This window comes from Lonchura striata, chromosome 37 (genome assembly GCF_050655825.1).
Source record: "Lonchura striata isolate lonStrDom1 chromosome 37, ASM5065582v1, whole genome shotgun sequence".
In the NCBI taxonomy this organism is placed as follows: Eukaryota; Metazoa; Chordata; class Aves; order Passeriformes; family Estrildidae; genus Lonchura; species Lonchura striata.
The window spans coordinates 13,971,489-13,990,846 of record NC_140739.1 but is presented as its reverse complement, the minus strand read 5'-3'; the positions used below and the strand labels follow the sequence as shown (position 1 = coordinate 13,990,846).

The following is a 19,358-nucleotide window of genomic DNA, read 5'->3' as shown; positions in this document are numbered from 1 at the left end:
GGGGGATTTTCACTCTTTATTTGGGATTTTCCCCCTTTATTTAGGACTTCCCCCTTTTTTTGGGGATTTCCTCTTTTTTTGGGGGATTTTCACTCTTTATTTAGGATTTCTCCCCTTTTTGGGGGGATTTTCACTCTTTCATTTTGGGATTTTCTCTCTTTATTTGGGATTTCCCCCCTTTATTTACAATTTCCCCCCTTTTTTGGGATTTCCCCCCCTTTTTTTGGGATTTCCCCCTTTATTTAGGATTTTCTCCTTTTTTTGGGATTTCCCTTTTTTGGAGCTTTTGGACCCCCCCGGGGTCTCTCCCCATTTTTTGGGCTCTTTCCCCTTTTTCTGGGACGCTGACACTACTTTGGGGCAAATTCCCCTTTTTTGGGGCAAATTCCCCTTTTTTGGGGTAAATTCCCCCTTTTTTGGCTCTTTCCCCCCCTTCCCGGCTCTGTCTCCGTTTTTGGGTTTTTTCCCCATTTTTGGGGTCCCCAATAAAGTTTCCCTGGATCTGCTCCGGCTCCGTCCCAGTTGGGCACTGGGAGCACTGGGAGGGGGGAGGGGGGCAGTGAGGATTTGGGGCATTTTTTGGGATTTTGGCCATTTTTGGGGATTTTTGGCGTCAATTTTGAGTCTGGGGGAGGCAAACCCCAAAATTGGAACTTTTTGAGCGAGAAAACCCCAAAATTTGGGATTCTCCGAATCTCCGGGGTTGATTTTTGGGGTCTCAGGGGCGATTTTGGGGTCATTTTGTGGGGTTTTGGATCATTTTGAAGGATTTTGGGTTCATTTTGTGGCGTTTTGGGGTTTTTTGTGGGGTTTGGGGTTTTTTTTTGGCGGGTTTGGGTTTTTTTTGGCGGGTTTGGGGTTTTTTTGTGGGTTTTGGGTCATTTTGTGGAGTTTTGGTTCATTTTGAAGGATTTTGGGTTCATTTTGTGGCGTTTTGGGGTTTTTTGTGGGGTTTTGGGGTTTTTTTGCGGGGTTTCGGATTCAGTTTGTGAGTTTTGGGGTTTTTTGTGGGGTTTGGGGTTTTTTTTTGGCGGGTTTGGGTTTTTTTTGTGGGTTTTGGGTTCATTTTGTGGGGTTTGGGTCATTTTGTGGAGTTTTGCATTCAGTTTATGGGGTTTTGGGTTCATTTTGTGGGGTTTTGGGTTCATTTTGTGGGGTTTTGGGGGACATTTTAGGGTCTCTCCGTGATTTTTGGGCTGTTCTGGCTCATTTTTGGAGGCCACCCTCAAAAACCAAAAAGATTTTCTCAAACCTGACCCTGGGAAAAGCAGAAATTCCGAATTTCCCCCCAAAAATCGCTGATTTCTTGGCACCATTTGGGGTTTTTTTGACCTTTTCGAGTCTCAAAATTTAAAAAAAAAACCTCTGAAAAGCGAAGTGAAAAATCCTCAAAAAGCAGAAAAACGCCCCACAAAAAAATCCCATTTCTGCTTTTTTGGGCTTTTTCTGCATTTCTGACGTTTTTCCTGGGAGGTTTTGGGGGCGGTTTGAGACTCAAATCACTCAAAAAAACCCAAAATCGGCCGAGAAACCCCAAAAAAAGAGATTTTTTTCCTGGGAACGGAGCACAGGTGAGCGGGGACCCCAAAATTCAGAGTTTGGGGAGCCCCAAAATGGGATTTGGGAAGGAAAGCACCAAAATTGGAAGAGGGAGCCCCAAAAATGTGAATTTTTGGAGAAGGGACCCCGAATTTGGAGTTTGGGAATCCCAAAATGGGAATTTGGGGAGGGAAAACCCCAAAATTTGGATCTGGGAACGCCCCAAAATTCAGATTTTTGGGGTGGGAAACCCGAACTTGGAGGTGGGTTGGGGGGAGCCCCGAAATTTGGAATTTTGGGTTGGGGAACCCCAAAATTTGGATCTGGGAACGCCCCAAAAATGCGAATTTGGGGAGGGGAACCCCAAAATTGGAAGGGAGGGAGGAATAAAAAAATGGGGATTTTGGGAAAAATGACCCCAAAAATTAAATTGGGGGGGGGGCAAAAAAATCTGAATTTGGGGAGGGGAACCCCAAAAAATTGAGATTTTTGGGGTGGGAACCCCAAAATTGGAGCTGGGGATGGAGGAGCCCCAAAATCTGAATTTTGGGATTGGGGAAAAGCAAAATGTGAAGGGAGGGAGGAATAAAAATCTGGAATTTTGGGTAAAAGCCCCAAAATGGGATTTTGGGGTCCGATCGGAATTTTGGGATTTTCCGCAGCCCGGCCGGAGCGATGGCGGCGCCGCGGGTACGGCCGGAAAGGGAAAAGAGGAAAAAAATGGAATTAAAATGGGATTAAAAGGAATTAAAAGGAATTAAAAGGGGATTTTCCCCCAGAGCTCCGAAATTGCGGCTTTTAATTTGAATTTTTTAAAATGTTTTGTTTTTAATTTTTTAAATTTTTTCTTAAACTTTTTAAATGTTTAGAGTTTTTTTTTCCATTTCTAAATTTTATTTTTCTGATTTAATTTTTAAATTTTTGATTTCTTAGTTTTTCTATTTTTCATTAAAAATAATTTTTAATTTTTTAATTTTTTAGTTTTTATTTTTTTAATTTTTAATTTTTCTTTCTTTAATTTTTTAATTGTTATCATTAGTTTTAAATGCTTCCACTTTTAATTCGGGATTGTTGATTTTGAGGTTTTTGAATTTTGAATTTTAAAAATGGTTTCATTTTTGAAATTTAAACTATTTAATTCTTTAACTTTTAACATTCTATTTTTTTATTTTTAATTGTTAGTTTTTGAATTTTAAACTAATTCAATTTTAATTTTTAAAATTTGTAATGTTGTAATTTTTAATATAACTTTCTATTTTGAAATTTTCAATCTTTAATTTCTAATATTTTAATTTCTCTTTTTTATTTTTAAATTCTTAATTTCAAATTTTAAAAATATTTTAATATTTCAATTTTATATTTTAATTTTTATTGTTTTAATTTTTAATTTTTTAATTTTTTAATTTTTTAAGTTTTGAATTTTTTTGTTTTAATTTTTAGTTTTTAATCTTTAATTTTAAATGTTTAAAAAAATTTATTTTCTAATTCTTTAGTTTTTTTATTTTCAAATTTTTACATTTTACATTTTTACTTATTAATTTTAAATTTTTACTTTTTGATGTTAAATTTTTAAACATTTTAAAATTCTTTCATTTTTAATATTTTAATTTTTTTAATTCTTATTTTTTAATTCTCTAACTTTTAAATTTTTTAATTTTTAAATGTTTAATTTTTAAATTTTTAATTTTAAATTTTAATTTTATTTTGAATCTTTTTAACACAAATTCCGCGAGCTCAGGGCAGGACTGGGGGGAAATCCCAAACTCAGGAGCCGGGCGGGGCTCAGCCCCAGCGGGATTTGGGGTCGGGATTTGGGGTCGGATTTGGGATCGGGATTTTGGGATCGGGATTTTGGGATCGGATTTGGGGTCGGGTTTAGGGTCGGGATTTGTGGTTGGGTTTGGGATCAGGATTTGGGGTCAGGATTTTGGGATCAGGATTTGGGATCGGGATTTTGGGTCAGATTTGGGGTCAGGATTTTGGGATCAGGATTTGGGTTTAGGGTCAGTGTTTGGGATTGGGATTTGGGGTCGGGATTTGGGGTCAGGTTTGGGATCAGCTTTTGGGGTCAGGTTTGGGGTCAGGATTTGGGGTCGTATTTGGGGATCGGGATTTGGGGTCGGATTTGGGGTCGGGATTTTGGGGTCAGTTTTGCGGTTGGGATTTTGGGGTCAGATTTGGGGTCGGGATTTGGGGTTGGATTTGGGGTCGGATTTGGGGTCGGGATTTGGTGTCACTTTTGGGGTTGGTTTTGTGGTTTTGGGGTCGGATTTGGGTCGGGATTTTGGGATCGGGATTTGGGGTCGGGATTTTGGGGTCAGTTTTGCGGTTGGGATTTTGGGGTCAGATTTGGGGTCGGGATTTGGGTTTAGGGTCAGTGTTTGGGATCGGGATTTGGGGTCGGTTTTGGGGTTGGTTTTGGGGTTGGATTTGGGGTCAGATTTGGGGTCGGGATTTGGGGTCGGGATTTTGGGATCGGGATTTGGGGTCGGTTTTGGGGTTGGTTTTGTGGTTTTGGGGTTGGTTTTGGGGTTGGTTTTGTGGTTTTGGGGTTGGTTTTGGGGTTGGTTTTGGGGTTTTGGGGTTGGTTTTGGGGTTGGTTTTGTGGTTTTGGGGTTGGTTTTGTGGTTTTGGGGTTGGATTTGGGGTTGGTTTTGGGGTTTTGGGGTTGGTTTTGGGGTTGGTTTTGTGGTTTTGGGGTTGGTTTTGTGGTTTTGGGGTTGGATTTGGGGTTGGTTTTGGGGTTGGTTTTGGGGTTGGTTTTGGGGTTGGTTTTGGGGTTGGGATTTGGGGTCGGGATTTTGGGATCGGGATTTGGGGTTGGTTTTGGGGTTGGTTTTGTGGTTTTGGGGTTGGTTTTGGGGTTGGTTTTGTGGTTTTGGGGTCAGTTTTGGGGTTGGTTTTGTGGTTTTGGGGTCGGATTTGGGGTCGGCGACGGGCGTGGCTCCCCCAGGTTCTGGCGCTGCTGCTGCTGCTCAGCGCGGGGATCCCGGGGATTTCGGGGGCTCCGGCGGCTTCGGGGATTTCAGGAATTTCGGGAATTCCGGGAAGGAACCGCGAGGAGCTCCCCAGTGAGTCCCGGCCTGGAGCCCATCCCAGTATGGCCCAGTATGGCCCAGTATGAACCAGTATGGGCCAGTATGGCCCAGTATGAACCAGTATGGCCCAGTATGGGCCAGTATGAACCAATATGGCCCAGTATGAACCAGTATGGGCCAGTATGAACCAGTATGGGCCAGTATGGCCCAGTATGAACCAGTATGGCCCAGTATGGGCCAGTCCATCCCAATCCTGCCCCAGTCCCTCCCAGTCCATCCCAATTCCTCCAGCTCCCTCCCAGTCCTCTCCCAGTCCCTCCCAGTCCCTCCCAGTCTATCCCAATCCTGTCCCAGTTCATCCCAATCCCATCCCAGTTCATCCCAATCTCCTCCCAGTCCATCCCAATCCATCCCAACCCCTCCCAGTCCTCTCCCAGTCCCTCCCAGTCCATGCCAGTCCAACCCAACCCCTCCCAGTTCCTCCCAGTGCATCCCAATCCTGTCCCAGTCCATCCTAATCCATCCCAATCCCTCCCAGTCCATCCCAACCCCTCCCAGTCCATCCCAATCCCTCCCAATCCATCCCAATCCCATCCCAGTGCATCCCAATTCCTCCAGCTCCCTCCCAGTCCCTCCCAATCCCATCCCAATCCCATCCCAGTCCCTCCCAGTCCATCCTAATCCATCCCAGTCCATCCCAACACCTCCCGGTCCATCCCAATTCCTCCAGCTCCCTCCCAGTCCTCTCCCAGTCCCTTCCAATCCATCCCAGTCCCTCCCAGTCCATCCCAATCCATCCCAGTCCATCCCACTCCATCCCAATCCTGTCCCAGTCCATCCCAATCCATCCCAGTCCCTGCAAGTCCCTCCCAGTTAATTCCAGTCCATCCTAACCTATCCCAGTCCATCCCAATCCCTCCCAGTCCCTCGCAGTCCCTCCCAGTCCATCCCAATTCCTCCAGCTCCCTCCCAGTCCTCTCCCAGTCCCTCCCAGTCCATCCCAATTCCTCCAGCTCCCTCCCAGTCCTCTCCCAGTCCCTCCCAGTCCATCCCAATTCCTCCAGCTCCCTCCCAGTCCTCTCCCAGTCCCTCTCAGTCCATCCCAGTCCCTCCCAGTCCATCCCAATCCTGTCCCAGTCCATCTCAATCCATCCCAGTCCCTCCCACTCCATCCCAATCCTGTCTCAGTCCATCCCAGTCCATCCTAATCCATCCCAGTCCCTCCCAATCCATCCCAGTCCCTGCCAGTCCCTGCAAGTCCCTCCCAGTTAATTCCAGTCCATCCTAACCTATCCCAGTCCATCCCAACCCCTCCCAGTCCATCCCAATCCCTCCCAGTCCCTCCCAATTCCTCCAGCTCCCTCCCAGTCCTCTCCCAGTCCCTTCCAATCCATCCCAGTCCCTCCCAGTCCCTCTCAGTCCATCCCAGTCCCTCCCAGTCCATCCCAATCCTGTCCCAGTCCATCTCAATCCATCCCAGTCCCTCCCACTCCATCCCAATCCTGTCCCAGTCCCTCCCAGTCCATCCCAATCCCTCCCACTCCATCCCAATCCCATCCCAGTGCATCCCAATTCCTCCAGCTCCCTCCCAGTCCCTCCCAATCCCATCCCAGTCCCTCCGAATCCCATCCCACTCCCTCCCGCTCCATTCCAGCTCCCTCCCCGCCCGTGCCCCGCCGCCGCCGCTCCGCGGCCGCCCCGTCCTGGCTGCGCTGGGAGCCGTTCCGGGGCCGCATCCCGGCGGACGCCGTGTCCAGCTGGAATCGCCGCACGGGCCGCCCGGAGTTCGTCTGCTCCACCGCCGCCCGCGGCTGCAACCTGGGCGCCTTCGACCCCGCCCGCGGCTCCTTCTGCGCCTTCGCCTGGGCCGAGCGGGAGGAGCGCGGCGCCGACTTCCAGCTCCTGCTCAACCCCGGCGGCTTCGAGGCGCTCGACTGGGTGGACACGTCCTTCGGCAGCGCCCCCGAGGGCGCCGTGGAGGGCTGTCCCCTCACCGACCTCTTCGTGGGCCGCAGCCCCGACGGGCTGGGCAAAGCCTCCAAGGAGCAGGAGGCGCTCTTCGTGGCCGTGGACGGCGAGGAGGTTTGGTACAAGTGGTACCAGGTGCTGGTGGTGCGCCAGGGCGCGGCCGGGCTCTCCATCGCCGACGTGTCGTACAACGGCAGCGCGGCGCGGGAGAGCGCGGAGCCGGCGGAGCTGGCGGAGGCGGCGCTGAGGAACGAGGGCTGCGAGGCGGCCGAGCGCTCCGTCACCGTGGAGGAAAGCAGCGAGGCGGAGCACGGCTGGAGCGCCGAGCTGCCGGCGGCCGCCCGCGGGGTGCTCCGCGCCGCGCCGCTGCTGCTGACCGAGCGCGGCGGGTGGCGGCCGGGCAACGTCACCTCGGTGCCGTGGGCGGGAGGAGCCAGCCTCACCGAGTTCGTGTCCAGGAGCCACGAGGTGAGGCTGCAGGTGCCGGCTCGCTCCGAATGCGCCGCGGTTCTCCGCGGTTACCGGCGGGAGGTTGTCGTGCCGTTCCGGGCGACGCTGAGCCGAGAGTTCCGCCGCGGCCGCCCGCACCGCGCCGCGCTGGCCGGCTGGGCGCGGAGCCGCGCGGTGACCGCCGGCAGCGCCCGCCTCCAGCGCTGCCGCCCGCTGGCCGAGCTGCCGCCGTGCTCCGGGTGAGCGGAGCCCGCCGGTTCCGACCCAAAAAAGCAGCCCGAAATTCCGCCCCCGAAAAAAAAACCAGCCCGAAAAAAACCACCCCGAAATTCCGCCCCTAAAAAAATCACCCCGAAAAAAACCACCCCGAAATTCTGCCCCGAAAAAACCAGCCCGAAAAAAACCACCCCGAAATTCCGCCCCGAAAAAACCAGCCTGAAATTCCGCCCGAAAAAACCAGCCCGAAATTCCGCCCCGAAAAAAACCAGCCCGAAATTCCACCCCGAGAAAAACCAGCCTGAAATTCTGACCCAAAAAAACCAGCCCGAAATTCCACCCCGAGAAAAACCAGCCTGAAATTCTGACCCAAAAAAACCAGCCCGAAATTCCGCCCCGAAAAAAAACAGCCCGAAATTCCGCCCCCAAAAAAAAACACCCGAAATTCCACCCCCAAAAAAACCACCCCGAAAAAAACCACCCCGAAATTCCGACCCCAAAAAAACCAGCCCGAAATTCCGCCCCCAAAAAAACCACCCAGAAATTCCAACCCAAAAGACCAGCCTGAAATTCCGACCCCAAAAAAACCAGCCCGAAATTCCGACCCAAAAAAACCACCCCGAAATTCCACCCCGAAAAAAACCACCCCGAAAAAAACCAGCCCGAAATTCCGCCCCAAAAAACACCCCGAAATTCCAACCCCAAAAAAACCAGCCCGAAATTCTGACCCAAAAAAACCAGCCCGAAATTCCAACCCCAAAAAAACCAGCCCGAAATTCCACCCTGAAAAAAACCAGCCTGAAATTCCGCCCCCGAAAAAAACCAGCCCGAAATTCCGACCCGAAAAAAAATCACCCCGAAATTCCGCCCCGCATGCGGAATAAACGACACCCCGAAATGCAGAGAAAGGGCGGCGGGTGAAGGAGTGTTCTCTTTTCTACCCAAAAATCCAACAGCGCCACCGGGGATCCCCGGGAAAAAACTCGGGAGTTGGGGGTTTTGTCTCTGAAACCAGGAAAAAACTCGGGATTTGGGGGTTTTGTTTCTGAAACCAGGAAAAAACTCGGGATTTGGGGATTTTTTTAGTGAAAACCAGGAAAACCCTCGGGATTTGGGATTTTGTCTCTGAAACCAAGAAAACCCTCAGGATTTGGGGGTTTTGTTTCTGAAACCCAGGAAAAACCTCGGGATTTGGGGATTTTTTTAGTGAAACCCAAAAAAACCCTCAGGATTTGGGGATTTTTTTAGTGAAAACCAAGGAAACCCGTGGGGATTTTGGGATTTTTTTAGTGAAAACCAAGGAAACCCGTGGGGATTTTGGGATTTTTTTTTAGTGAAAACCAGGAAAACCCTCGGGATTTGGGATTTTGTCTCTGAAACCCAGGAAAAACCTCGGGATTTGGGGATTTTTTAAGTGAAAACCAGGAAAACCCTCAGGATTTGGGGATTTTTTAAGTGAAAACCAGGAAAACCCTCAGGATTTGGGGATTTTTTTAGTGAAACCCAGGAAAAAACTCGGGATTTGGGGTTTTGTCTCATAAAACCAGGAAAAACCTCGGGCTTTGGGGATTTTTTAAGTAAAAACCAAGAAAACCCTCAGGATTTGGGGATTTTTTTTTTTCCTGAAACCCAGGAAACCCGTGGGGATTTTGGGATTTTTTTTAGTGACACCCAGGAAAACCTTTTGAGTTTTCGTGGGTTTTTTATCGTTTTCCTCGTTTGATGTTGGTTTTTCTCCCACGGTTTTGGTTTTTCTCCCACATGTTTGGGTTTTCTCTGGTATTTTTGGTTTTTCTCCTGCATTTTAGTTTTTTTCTCCTGCATTTTTGGGTTTTCTCCCATGTTTTTGGTTCTCCTCCCATCGTTTTGGGTTTTCTCTCCTATTTTCGGTTCTCTTGGCAGGACCTTCATCCCCGTCCAAATGCAGGGAAAGGCGGCGTTTTCCATGGGAATTTCCCATTTTCTGCCAAAAAAAAGGAATTTTGGAAGCGAAGGAAAAATGGGGGAAAAAGCCAAAAAAAAAAAGGGATGCAAAGGGATCTTGGGGGTGGGGTTGGGGAACTCGGGAGGAGAAAAAATCCAGAACCAGTGTTGGACCTTCTGGAGCAGGGAATGGGATCATGGGGCCACCAGGTCATGATGGACATCCCAGAACCAGTGTTGGACCTTCTGGAGCAGGGAATGGGATCATGGAGACTCCAGGACATGGGGGATGTTCCACCAGCCATGTGGGATCTCTGGGATCAGGGAATGGGATCATGGAGCCACCAGGACATGGGGGATGTCCCACCACCCATGTTGGAACTCTGTGAATGGGATCATGGAGCCACCAGGACATGGGGGATGTCCCAACACCCACGTGAGATCTCTGTGAATGGGATCATGGAGCCACCAGGTCATGGTGGACGTCCCAGAACCAGTGTTGGACCTTCTGGAGCAGGGAATGGGATCATGGAGCCACCAGGACATGGGGGACGTCCCACCACCCATGTTGGAACTCTGTGAATGGGATCATGGAGCCACTAGGTCATGGTGGACATCCCAGAACCAGTGTTGGACCTTCTGGAGCAAGGAAAGTGATCATGGAGCCACCAGGTCATGGTGGACATCCCACCACCCATGCGGGCTATCTGGGAGCAGGGAATGGGATCATGGAGACTCCAGGACATGGGGGATGTCCCAACACCCATGTTGGAACTCTGTGAATGGGATCATGGAGCCACCAGGACATGGGGGATGTCCCACCACCCACGTGAGATCTCTGTGAATGGGATCATGGAGCCACCAGGTCATGGTGGACATCCCACCACCCATGTGGGATTTCTGGGAGCAGGGAATGGGATCATGCGGCCACCAGGACATGGGGGATGTCCCAACACCCATGTTGGAACTCTGTGAATGGGATCATGGAGCCACCAGGACATGGGGGATGTCCCACCACCCACGTGAGATCTCTGTGAATGGGATCATGGAGCCACCAGGTCATGGTGGACATCCCACCACCCATGTGGGATTTCTGGGAGCAGGGAATGGGATCATGCGGCCACCAGGACATGGGGGATGTCCCAACACCCATGTTGGAACTCTGTGAATAGGATCATGGAGCCACCAGGTCATGGGGGACATCAACCATCAGCTCACGTCCACCCTCATCCGTGTTTGCCCCACCTCAGGGCAGTCCTGGGGCCACCACCTCGCTCCCTTCTCCAGGACCGGGGAGCCAAGACCTGGAGCCACCAGGCTCATGGGGCCCGTCAGTCATGGTCCCACCAGCCCTGTGGGATCTCAGGGAGAGGGGAATGGGATCATGGAGACACCAGGAGATGGGGGATGTCCCAACAGCCCTTCTGGAATGCTTTGAATGGGATCATGGAGCCACCAGGTCATGGGGGACATCCCACCACCCATGTGGGATCTCCGGGAGCAAGGAATGGCATCATGGAGCCACCAGGCTCATGGGACCCATCAGTCATGGTCTCACCAGCCCTGTGGGATCTTGGGGAGAGGGGAATGGGATCATGGAGACTCCAGGACATGGGGGATGTCCCACCACCCATGTGGGATCTCTGGGATCAGGGAATGAGTTCATGGGGCCACCAGGTCATGGGGGATGTTCCACTACCCATGTTGGAACTCTGTGAATGGGATCATGGGGCCACCAGGTCATGGGGGATGTCCCAACACCCCTTCTAGAACTCTGTGAATGGGATCATGGGGCCACCACATCAACGGGGATGTCCCACCACCCATGTGGGATCTCCTGGAGCAGGCGTCGGGATTGTGGAGTCAAACATCAGCTCACGTCCACCCTCATCCATGTTTGCCCCACCTCAGGACAGTCACGGCCCCACCACCTCGCTCCCATCTCCAGCACCGCCGAGCCCAAATCCGCACCCGCCGCCCTCAGGAGGCTCCACAACTGATCCCCGTTCCCCGGAGCTTCTCCCCGTGACCACCGCCGGTCCCCCTTCCCCAGAGCTTCTCCCGGGCTCCACCGCTGTTCCCCGTTCCCCAGAGCTTCTCCCTGTGACCACTGCCGGTCCCCGTTCCCCGGAGCTTCTCCCAGGCTCCACCGCCGGTCCCCGTTCCTTGGAGCTTCTCCTGGGCTCCACCACCAGTCCCCGTTCCCTGGAGCTTCTCCTGGGCTCCACCGCCGGTCCCCGTTCCCCGGAGCTTCTCCCGGGCTCCACCGCCGGTCCCCATTCCCCGGAGCTTCTCCCTGTGACCACCGCTGGTCCCCGTTCCCCGGAGCTTCTCCTGGGCTCCACCGCCGGTCCCCGTTCCTTGGAGCTTCTCCTGGGCTCCACCACCAGTCCCCGTTCCCTGGAGCTTCTCCCGGGCTCCACCACCAGTCCCCGCTCCCCGGAGCTCCTCCCGGGCTCCACCGCCGTTCCCCAGCCGCCATCACTGGTCCCCGGCGGCCGCTCGGGCGTGGGTGCGGGCGTGCCGGGCCAACGAGGACTTGTTGCTGAAGCTCTTGCCGCAGCGGCCGCAGGGGAAGGGCCGCTCGCCGGTGTGCGAGCGCTCGTGCACCCTCAGGTCCGCCAGGTACTTGAAGCTCTTGCCGCAGGCCCGGCAGGGGTAGGGCCGCTCCTGCGTGTGGCTGCGGCGGTGCATGGTCAGGTTGGAGCGCTGGCTGAAGCGCTTGCCGCAGGCCGGGCACGGGTACGGCCGCTCGCCGGTGTGCGAGCGCCGGTGCTTGTTGAGGTCCGAGGGGTTGGTGAAGCTCTTGCCGCAGTGGCCGCAGCCGTAGGGCCGCTCGCCGGTGTGCAGCCGCCGGTGCGTGGTCAGCGTGGAGCGGTGGCCGAAGCGCTTGCCGCAGGCGCCGCAGCCGTACGGCTTCGCCCCCGTGTGCGTCCGCTCGTGGCTCCGCAGGTGGGTCGGGCGGCCGAAGGCCTTGCCGCACTGGCCGCACGCGAACGGCCGCGACGCCGCGCCAGACGCCGCCGCGCCGACGGCGCCGCCGCGGGGGGCTCGGCGGGTTTGGCGCCGGGGGGCTCCTCGCCGGGCGTCGCGGGGCTGCGGGAGGGGCGGCTGAGGGGCCGTGGTGGGATCTGCGGGGGGTGAGAAGGTCCAAGGAGGGTGGGGAGGGTCCGGCTGGCACCGCTGACCCGCAAATCCACCCGTGGGGGCAGCCGGAGCAAGGGTGAGGCTGGACCTCCACTCAGGTGGGGCTTGACCCAAGGAGATGGGTTTGACCCAAGGAGATGGGGTTGGAGCCAAGGAGATGGGTTTGGAGCCCAAGGAGGTGGGTTTGGAGCCAAGGAGATGGGTTTGACCCAAGGAGATGGGTGTGACCCAAGGAGATGGGTTTGGAGCCCAAGGAGGTGGGTTTGACCCAAGGAGATGGGTTTGGAGCCCAAGGAGATGGGTTTGACCCAAGGAGATGGGTGTGACCCAAGGAGATGGGTTTGGAGCCCAAGGAGATGGGTTTGGAGCCCAAGGAGATGGGTTTGACCCAAGGAGATGGGTTTGGAGCCCAAGGAGGTGGGTTTGGAGCCAAGGAGATGGGTTTGACCCAAGGAGATGGGTGTGACCCAAGGAGATGGGTTTGGAGCCCAAGGAGATGGGTTTGACCCAAGGAGATGGGTGTGACCCAAGGAGATGGGTTTGGAGCCCAAGGAGATGGGTTTGACCCAAGGAGATGGGTTTGGAGCCCAAGGAGATGGGTTTGGAGCCCAAGGAGGTGGCTTTGGAGCCCAAGGAGGTGGGTTTGGAGCCAAGGAGATGGGTTTGGAACCCAAGGAGATGGGTTTGACCCAAGGAGATGGGTTTGACCCAAGGAGATGGGTTTGACCCAAGGAGATGGGTTTGGAGCCCAAGGAGATGGGTTTGGAGCCAAGGAGATGGGTTTGACCCAAGGAGATGGGTTTGGAACCCAAGGAGATGGGTTTGACCCAAGGAGATGGGTTTGGAGCCAAGGAGATGGGTTTGGAGCCCAAGGAGGTGGCTTTGGAGCCCAAGGAGGTGGGTTTGGAGCCAAGGAGATGGGTTTGGAACCCAAGGAGATGGGTTTGACCCAAGGAGATGGGTGTGACCCAAGGAGATGGGTTTGGAGCCCAAGGAGATGGGTTTGGAGCCAAGGAGATGGGTTTGACCCAAGGAGATGGGTTTGGAGCCAAGGAGATGGGTTTGGAGCCCAAGGAGATGGGTTTGGAGCCCAAGGAGATGGGTTTGACCCAAGGAGATGGGTTTGGAGCCAAGGAGATGGTTGTTTGCCCATTGAGATGTTTTTGAACCCAAAATGGCTTTTGACTCAAAGGAGTTGAGTTGACCCATCCTGAGTTGACCCTTTGAGCTGGCCCATCTTGGTTATGGAGCCCAAGGAGAAGGTTTTGACCCAAGGAGATGGTTTTGGGGCCCAGGATGGTTTTTTCACCCAAGTTTTGGCCAAAGGAGATGTTTTTTGACCCAAGAAAATGGTTTTGGAGCCCAAATCGGTTTCTGATCCCGAGAAGATGGTTTTGAGTGCAAAGAGATGTTTTGGAGCCCAAACAAGGTGGGTTTGGAGCCTCAAGAGATGGTTTTTCACCCCAGGAGATGGTTTCTGACCCTGGGAGATGGTTTGGACCCGAGGAAATGGTTTTTGACCCCAAAAAGTTAATTTTGTCCCAAGGAGATGCTTTCATGCCCAAAGGGATGGTTTTTGACTCCAGGATTTGGGTTTTTGACCCAGGATTTGGGTTTTTGACTCCAGGATTTGGGTTTTTGACCCAGGACTTGAGTTTTTGGTCCACCAAGATGGTTTTTGACTCCAGGATTTGGGTTTTTGACCCAGGATTTGGGTTTTTGACCCAGAATTTGGGTTTTTGACCCAGGACTTGAGTTTTTGACTCCAGGATTTGGGTTTTTGACCCAGGATTTGGGTTTTTGACCCCAGGGTTTGGATTTTTGACCCCAGGATTTGGATTTTTGGTCCATCAATATCGTTTTGGACCCCAGGATTTGGGTTTTGGACCCAGGACTTGAGTTTTCTGTCCACCAAGATGGTTTTTGACTCCAGGATTTGGGTTTTTGACCCAGGATTTTGGTTTTTGACCCCAGGGTTTGGATTTTTGGTTCATCAAGATCGTTTTTGACCCAGGATTTGGGTTTTTGACTCCAGGATTTGGGTTTTTGACTCCAGGATTTGGGTTTTTGACACCAGAATTTGGGTTTTTGACCCAGGATTTGGGTTTTTGGTTCATCAAGATGGTTTTTGACTCCAGAATTTGGGTTTTTGCCCCAGGATTTGGGTTTTTGACTCCAGAATTTGGGTTTTTGACCCAGGATTTGGGTTTTTGACTCCCGGATTTGGGCTTTTGACCCAGGATTTGGGTTTTTGACCCAGGATTTGTGTTTTTGACTACAGGATTTGGGTTTTTGGTTCATCAAGATGGTTTTTGACTCCAGGATTTGGGTTTTTGTCCCAGGATTTGGGTTTTGACTCCAGAATTTGGGTTTTTGACTCCAGGATTTGGGTTTTTGACCCAGGATTTGGGTTTTTGACCCAGGATTTGGGTTTTTGACCCAGGATTTGGGTTTTTGACCCAAGATTTGGGGTTTTTGGTTCATCAAGATGGTTTTTGACTCCAGGATTTGGGTTTTTGACCCAGGATTTGGGGTTTTGACCCAGGATTTGGGTTTTTGACTCCAGGATTTGGGTTTTTGACTCCAGGATTTTGGTTTTTGACCCCAGGGTTTGGATTTTTGGTTAATCAAGATCGTTTTTGACCCAGGATTTGGGTTTTTGACTCCAGGATTTGGGTTTTTGACACCAGAATTTGGGTTTTTGCCCCAGGATTTGGGTTTTTGACTCCAGGATTTGGGTTTTTGACCCAGGATTTGGGTTTTTGACTCCAGGATTTGGGCTTTTGACCCAGGATTTGGGTTTTTGACCCAGGATTTGTGTTTTTGACTACAGGATTTGGGTTTTTGGTTCATCAAGATGGTTTTTGACTCCAGGATTTGGGTTTTTGTCCCAGGATTTGGGTTTTGACTCCAGAATTTGGGTTTTTGACTCCAGGATTTGGGTTTTTGACCCAGGATTTGGGTTTTTGACTCCAGGATTTGGGTTTTTGACCCAGGATTTGGGTTTTTGACCCAAGATTTGGGGTTTTTGGTTCATCAAGATGGTTTTTGACTCCAGGATTTGGGTTTTTGACCCAGGATTTGGGGTTTTGACCCAGGATTTGGGTTTTTGACTCCAGGATTTGGGGTTTTGACTCCAGGATTTGGGGTTTTGACTCCAGGATTTGGGGTTTTGGACCCTCAGGAGATGATTTCTGGGTCCCACCACCTCCAAGCTCCCCCGGCTCCGGCAGCGCCGCCCCCACCCCGTTTTTGGGGTGGCCGAAGGTTTTCCTGCCCCGTCCCGGTACCTCCTTCCCGCGGCTCCTCCTCCTCGGCCGCCTCCTCCCGGGGCGATTCCGACGGGGGGCTCGGGGGGACCCCCAAAGCTCCGGGGTCCTCCACGTCCCCAGGGGCCACGTCCTCCACCTTCACCCGCACGGTCACCTGGGGGACACGGAGCTGCCAAGGGGATCTGGGCACCCCCAAAAGCTCTGAAAGGGTTTTGGGGATCCCCAGAGGGTGATTTGGGTGCCCAGGACCCCCAGAGGGGATTTTGGGGCCTGAGAACCCCTAAAAAAGCTGCAGAGGGGATTTGGGTGCCGGGGATCCCCTGGAGGTGTGGGGGGGATTTGGGTGCCTGGGACCCCCCAAAGGCTCTCCAAGTTTTGGGGGCTGGGGACCCCCAAAAGACGCTGAGGGGGTTTGGGAGCCCAGGACCCCCAGAGGGGATTTTGGAGCCCAAGAACCCCAAAAGCTTCAGAGGGAATTTGGGTGCTGGAGATCCCCAAAGTCCCCAAAAGGTTTTTTTGGGTGCCCAGGACCCCAAAAAATCTGCCAAGGGGATTTAGGCACCACATGTCCCTTTTCCAGCCTCAATTTTGGGTTTTTTTCCTTGGGAATGAGCAGGAGTGGGAGGAATGTAAAGGGGGAACCAATTATTCCCAATTTTAGGGGTCAGGACCCCAAAATCCAGACCTGCTCCCAGCTGCTGTCCTGGCGCCCAGGTCCCAAAATCTGCCAAGAGGATTTAGGTACCAAAACTCCCTTTTCAATCTCAATTTTAGGGTTTTTTCTTGGGAATGAGCAGGACTGGGAGGAATGTATGGGGGGAACCAATTATTCCCAATTTTAGGGGTCAGCATCCCAATATCTGGACCTGCTCCCAGCTGCTGTCCTGGTGTCCAGGTCCCAAAAGCTGCCAAGGGGATTTAGGCACCACATGTCCCTTTTCTATCTAAATTTTAGGGTTTTTTTCTTGGGAATGAGCAGGAGTGTGAGGAATGTAAGGGGGGAACCAATTATTCCCAATTTTAGGGGTCAGCATCCCAAAATCTGGACCTGCTCCCAGCTGCTGTCCTGGTGCCCAGGTCCCAAAATCTGCCAAGGGGATTTAGGCACCACAACCCCCTTTCCAGCCTCAGTTTTGGGTTTTTTCCCTTGGGAATGAGCAGGAGTGTGAGGAATGTAAGGGGGGAACCAATTATTCCCAATTTTAGGGGTCAGCATCCCAAAATCTGGACCTGCTCCCAGCTGCTGTCCTGGTGTCCAGGTCCCAAAAGCTGCCAAGGGGATTTAGGCACCACATCTCCCTTTTCAGTCTCAATTTTAGGGTTTTTTTCTTGGGAATGAGGAGGAGTGGGACGAATGTAATGGGGGGGGAACCGATTATTTCCAGTTTTAGGGGTCAGCAGCCCGCCGCCCGGAGCTGCTCGCACCTGCTGCTCCCAAATCCCGTCGGGGTCGCCTCGTCCCAGCTGGAAGCTCTCGGCCAAGGCCACGGCCTGCGCGCAGGACTCGGGGTGCCGCACCCACACCCAGCTCTGGATGTCCTCGGGCAGGATGCTGAGGAACTGCTCGAGCACCAGCAGCTCCATGATCTGCTCCTTGCTGCGCTCGTCGGGCCGCAGCCAGCGCCGCGACAGCTCCCGCAGCCTCCGCCACACGTCCCGCGGCCCCGCCGCCTCCTGGTAGCGGAACTGCCGGAACCGGAGCCGCCGCAGCTCCGTCCCGGCGCCGCCGCCAGCGCCGGGAGCGGCCGCGCAGCCCCCCGGGACCCCCGCGGGCCCCTCCGGGGGTCCCCGGCGCGGCCGGGGAGGAGGCGGCTCCATCCTGCCCCGGGCGTGGAGCTGGGGAGGGGGACAGGGGCTGTGAAGGAAAGACCCCCCACCCACCACCCCCACCCCAAAATTAACCCCCAGCCCGGCTCCACTTCCCCCCCAGAATCGGTTTTATAATGCCCCCCTACCCCCCCCCCCCGAAATTGGGGTCCCGACCCCGCAGCCCCACCCAAACCTGGGGGTCCCCAACTCCCTCCCCGCCCTAAAACCCCCCCAAACCCTCGGGGTCCCGCAGCCCCCCCAAGCCCCTCCCAGCCCTGCAGCCCCCCCAGACTGGGGGTGCAGCCCCCACCCCCCAAACCCGGGGGTCCCCAACTCCCTCCCTGCCCTAAACCCCCCCCAAACCTGGGGATCCCCAAACCCCCCTCCCCGCCCTAAAACCCCCCCAAACCTGGGGGTCCCCAACCCCCCCTCCCCGCCCCAACCCCCCCTCCCCGCCCTAAAACCCACCCAAACCCTGGGGGTCCCCAAGCCTCCCTCCTCGCCCTAAAATCCCCCCCAAGCCTGGGGGTCCCCAAACCCCCCTCCCCGCTCTAACCCCCCCCCAAACCTGGGGGTCCCCAAACCCCCCTCCCCGCTCTAACCCCCCCCAAACCTGGGGGTCCCGCAGGCCCCCCGGATCAGGGATCCTGCCCCGCACCCCCATTTCCATCCCCCCGACCCTCCCATTTCCAGCCCCCCCAGACTGGGGGTGCAGCCCCCACCCCCCAAACCCGGGGGTCCCCAACTCCCTCCCCGCCCTAAAATCCCCCCAGACCTGGGGGTCCCCAAACCCCCCTCCCCGCTCTAACCCCCCCCAAACCTGGGGGTCCCGCAGGCCCCCCGGATCAGGGATCCTGCCCCGCACCCCCATTTCCATCCCCCCGACCCTCCTATTTCCAGCCCCCCCAAACTGGGGGTGCAGCCCCCACCCCCCAAACCCGGGGGTCCCCAACTCCCTCCGCCCCCCCCAGACCTGGGGGTCCCTCCCGCGCCCCCCCGGCCGGGCCCGGCCCCTCGCCCGCCGCTCGCCGGCACAAAGAGCCCGAGCGGCCGGGCCCGGCCCCGCCCCCGAGGGGTCCCGGCGAGCCCGGGGGGTCCCGGGGGGGTCCCGAGGACCCCAAATTTCCCCCCCCTCCCCAAATTCCCCCCCCGGCCCCGCCGTACGTCGGGGAAGCGGCGAGGCTCCGCCCCTCATTGGGCGAGCGCGCTGTCAATTACGGCGAGGCCACGCCCACGCGGCGGCTGGGGGCGGTAACCCGGGGCTGAGATTGACAGAAGGATCAGCCAATGGAAGGGCGAGCTGCGGCGAAGAGGCGTGGCGTGAGCGGGAGGCCACGCCCCCTAGGGTTGCTGGGGCTGGGGATGATTGACAGCACTTCTAACCAATGGGAGCGCGATAAGCGTGAGGAGGCGGGGCCTGAGCAGGAGTTCGGTGATTCGGGGTGAAAATTGGAATTTTTATCCACGAAAATCAGTATAAAATCCGGTTTTTCTCGGAAAATCTGTGATATTTGGGGCTTTTACAGGAATTTCGGTGAAAATTGGGGTTTTTAAAGGAAAATCAGTGAAAACTGGGGGGTTATCCAGAAAAATGAGTAAAAATTGGGTTTTTTTCCCCAGGAAAATTGGTGAAAATTGTTTTGTTTTGTTTTTTTTTTCCCCCAGGAAAATCAGTGAAAATTTGGGTTTTTCCAGGAAAATGAGTAAAATTTGGTATTTTTTTAATGAAATTAAGTGAAAATTGTGATTTTTATAGGAAAATCAGTGAAAACTGGGTTTTTTTTTCCAGGAAAATCAATGAAAATCAGGTTTTTTTCCTGTGAAAATTAGGTTTTTTCCAAGGAAATCGGTAAGAATTGGGATTTTCCCAGCAAAACCGTCGAAAATGGGGGTTTTTAAAGGAAAATCAGTGAAAACTGGGGGGCGGGAAGGTGTTCCAGGAAAATCAGTAAAAATTGTTTTTTTTCTCAGAAAATTGGTGAAAAATTGGGTTTTT

The 19,358-nt window shown here is 53.7% G+C and overlaps 2 protein-coding genes across 2 annotated transcripts; one reads left to right on the top strand and one right to left on the bottom strand.

Annotated features, from left to right (window-relative positions):
* Positions 1–4: 4 nt before the first annotated feature.
* Positions 5–7,768, top strand: LOC144248124 (natterin-3-like). Its single transcript, XM_085565766.1, has 4 exons — positions 5–1,571; positions 2,202–2,229; positions 4,493–4,610; positions 6,232–7,768. Exons 2-4 carry the CDS (start codon positions 2,215–2,217, stop codon positions 7,236–7,238), a joined length of 1,140 nt encoding a protein of 379 aa, XP_085421892.1. The 5' UTR covers positions 5–1,571; positions 2,202–2,214; the 3' UTR covers positions 7,239–7,768.
* Positions 7,769–11,473: 3,705 nt separating this feature from the next.
* LOC110481920 (uncharacterized) lies at positions 11,474–19,048 on the bottom strand. Its single transcript, XM_085565765.1, has 4 exons — positions 18,527–19,048; positions 16,979–17,389; positions 15,572–15,707; positions 11,474–12,265 (listed from the first exon to the last, which is right to left on the bottom strand). Exons 2-4 carry the CDS (start codon positions 17,369–17,371, stop codon positions 11,616–11,618), a joined length of 1,179 nt encoding a protein of 392 aa, XP_085421891.1. The 5' UTR covers positions 17,372–17,389; positions 18,527–19,048; the 3' UTR covers positions 11,474–11,615.
* Between the last annotated feature and the right edge of the window lie 310 nt (positions 19,049–19,358).

Bases quoted from the DNA above. Each gene is read 5' to 3' on its own strand.
- LOC110481920 (XM_085565765.1), bottom strand. From the start codon at position 17,371: ATGGAGCCGCCTCCTCCCCGGCCGCGCCGGGGACCCCCGGAGGGGCCC. The intron at 15,708-16,978 runs GTGCGAGCAGCT...CGTGTCCCCCAG, and splicing joins ACGGGATTTGGGAGCAGCAG to GTGACCGTGCGGGTGAAGGT. The intron at 12,266-15,571 runs GTACCGGGACGG...CACCCCCCGCAG, and splicing joins GGAGGAGCCGCGGGAAGGAG to ATCCCACCACGGCCCCTCAG.
- LOC144248124 (XM_085565766.1), top strand. The intron at 4,611-6,231 runs GTGAGTCCCGGC...GCTCCATTCCAG, and splicing joins GAACCGCGAGGAGCTCCCCA to CTCCCTCCCCGCCCGTGCCC.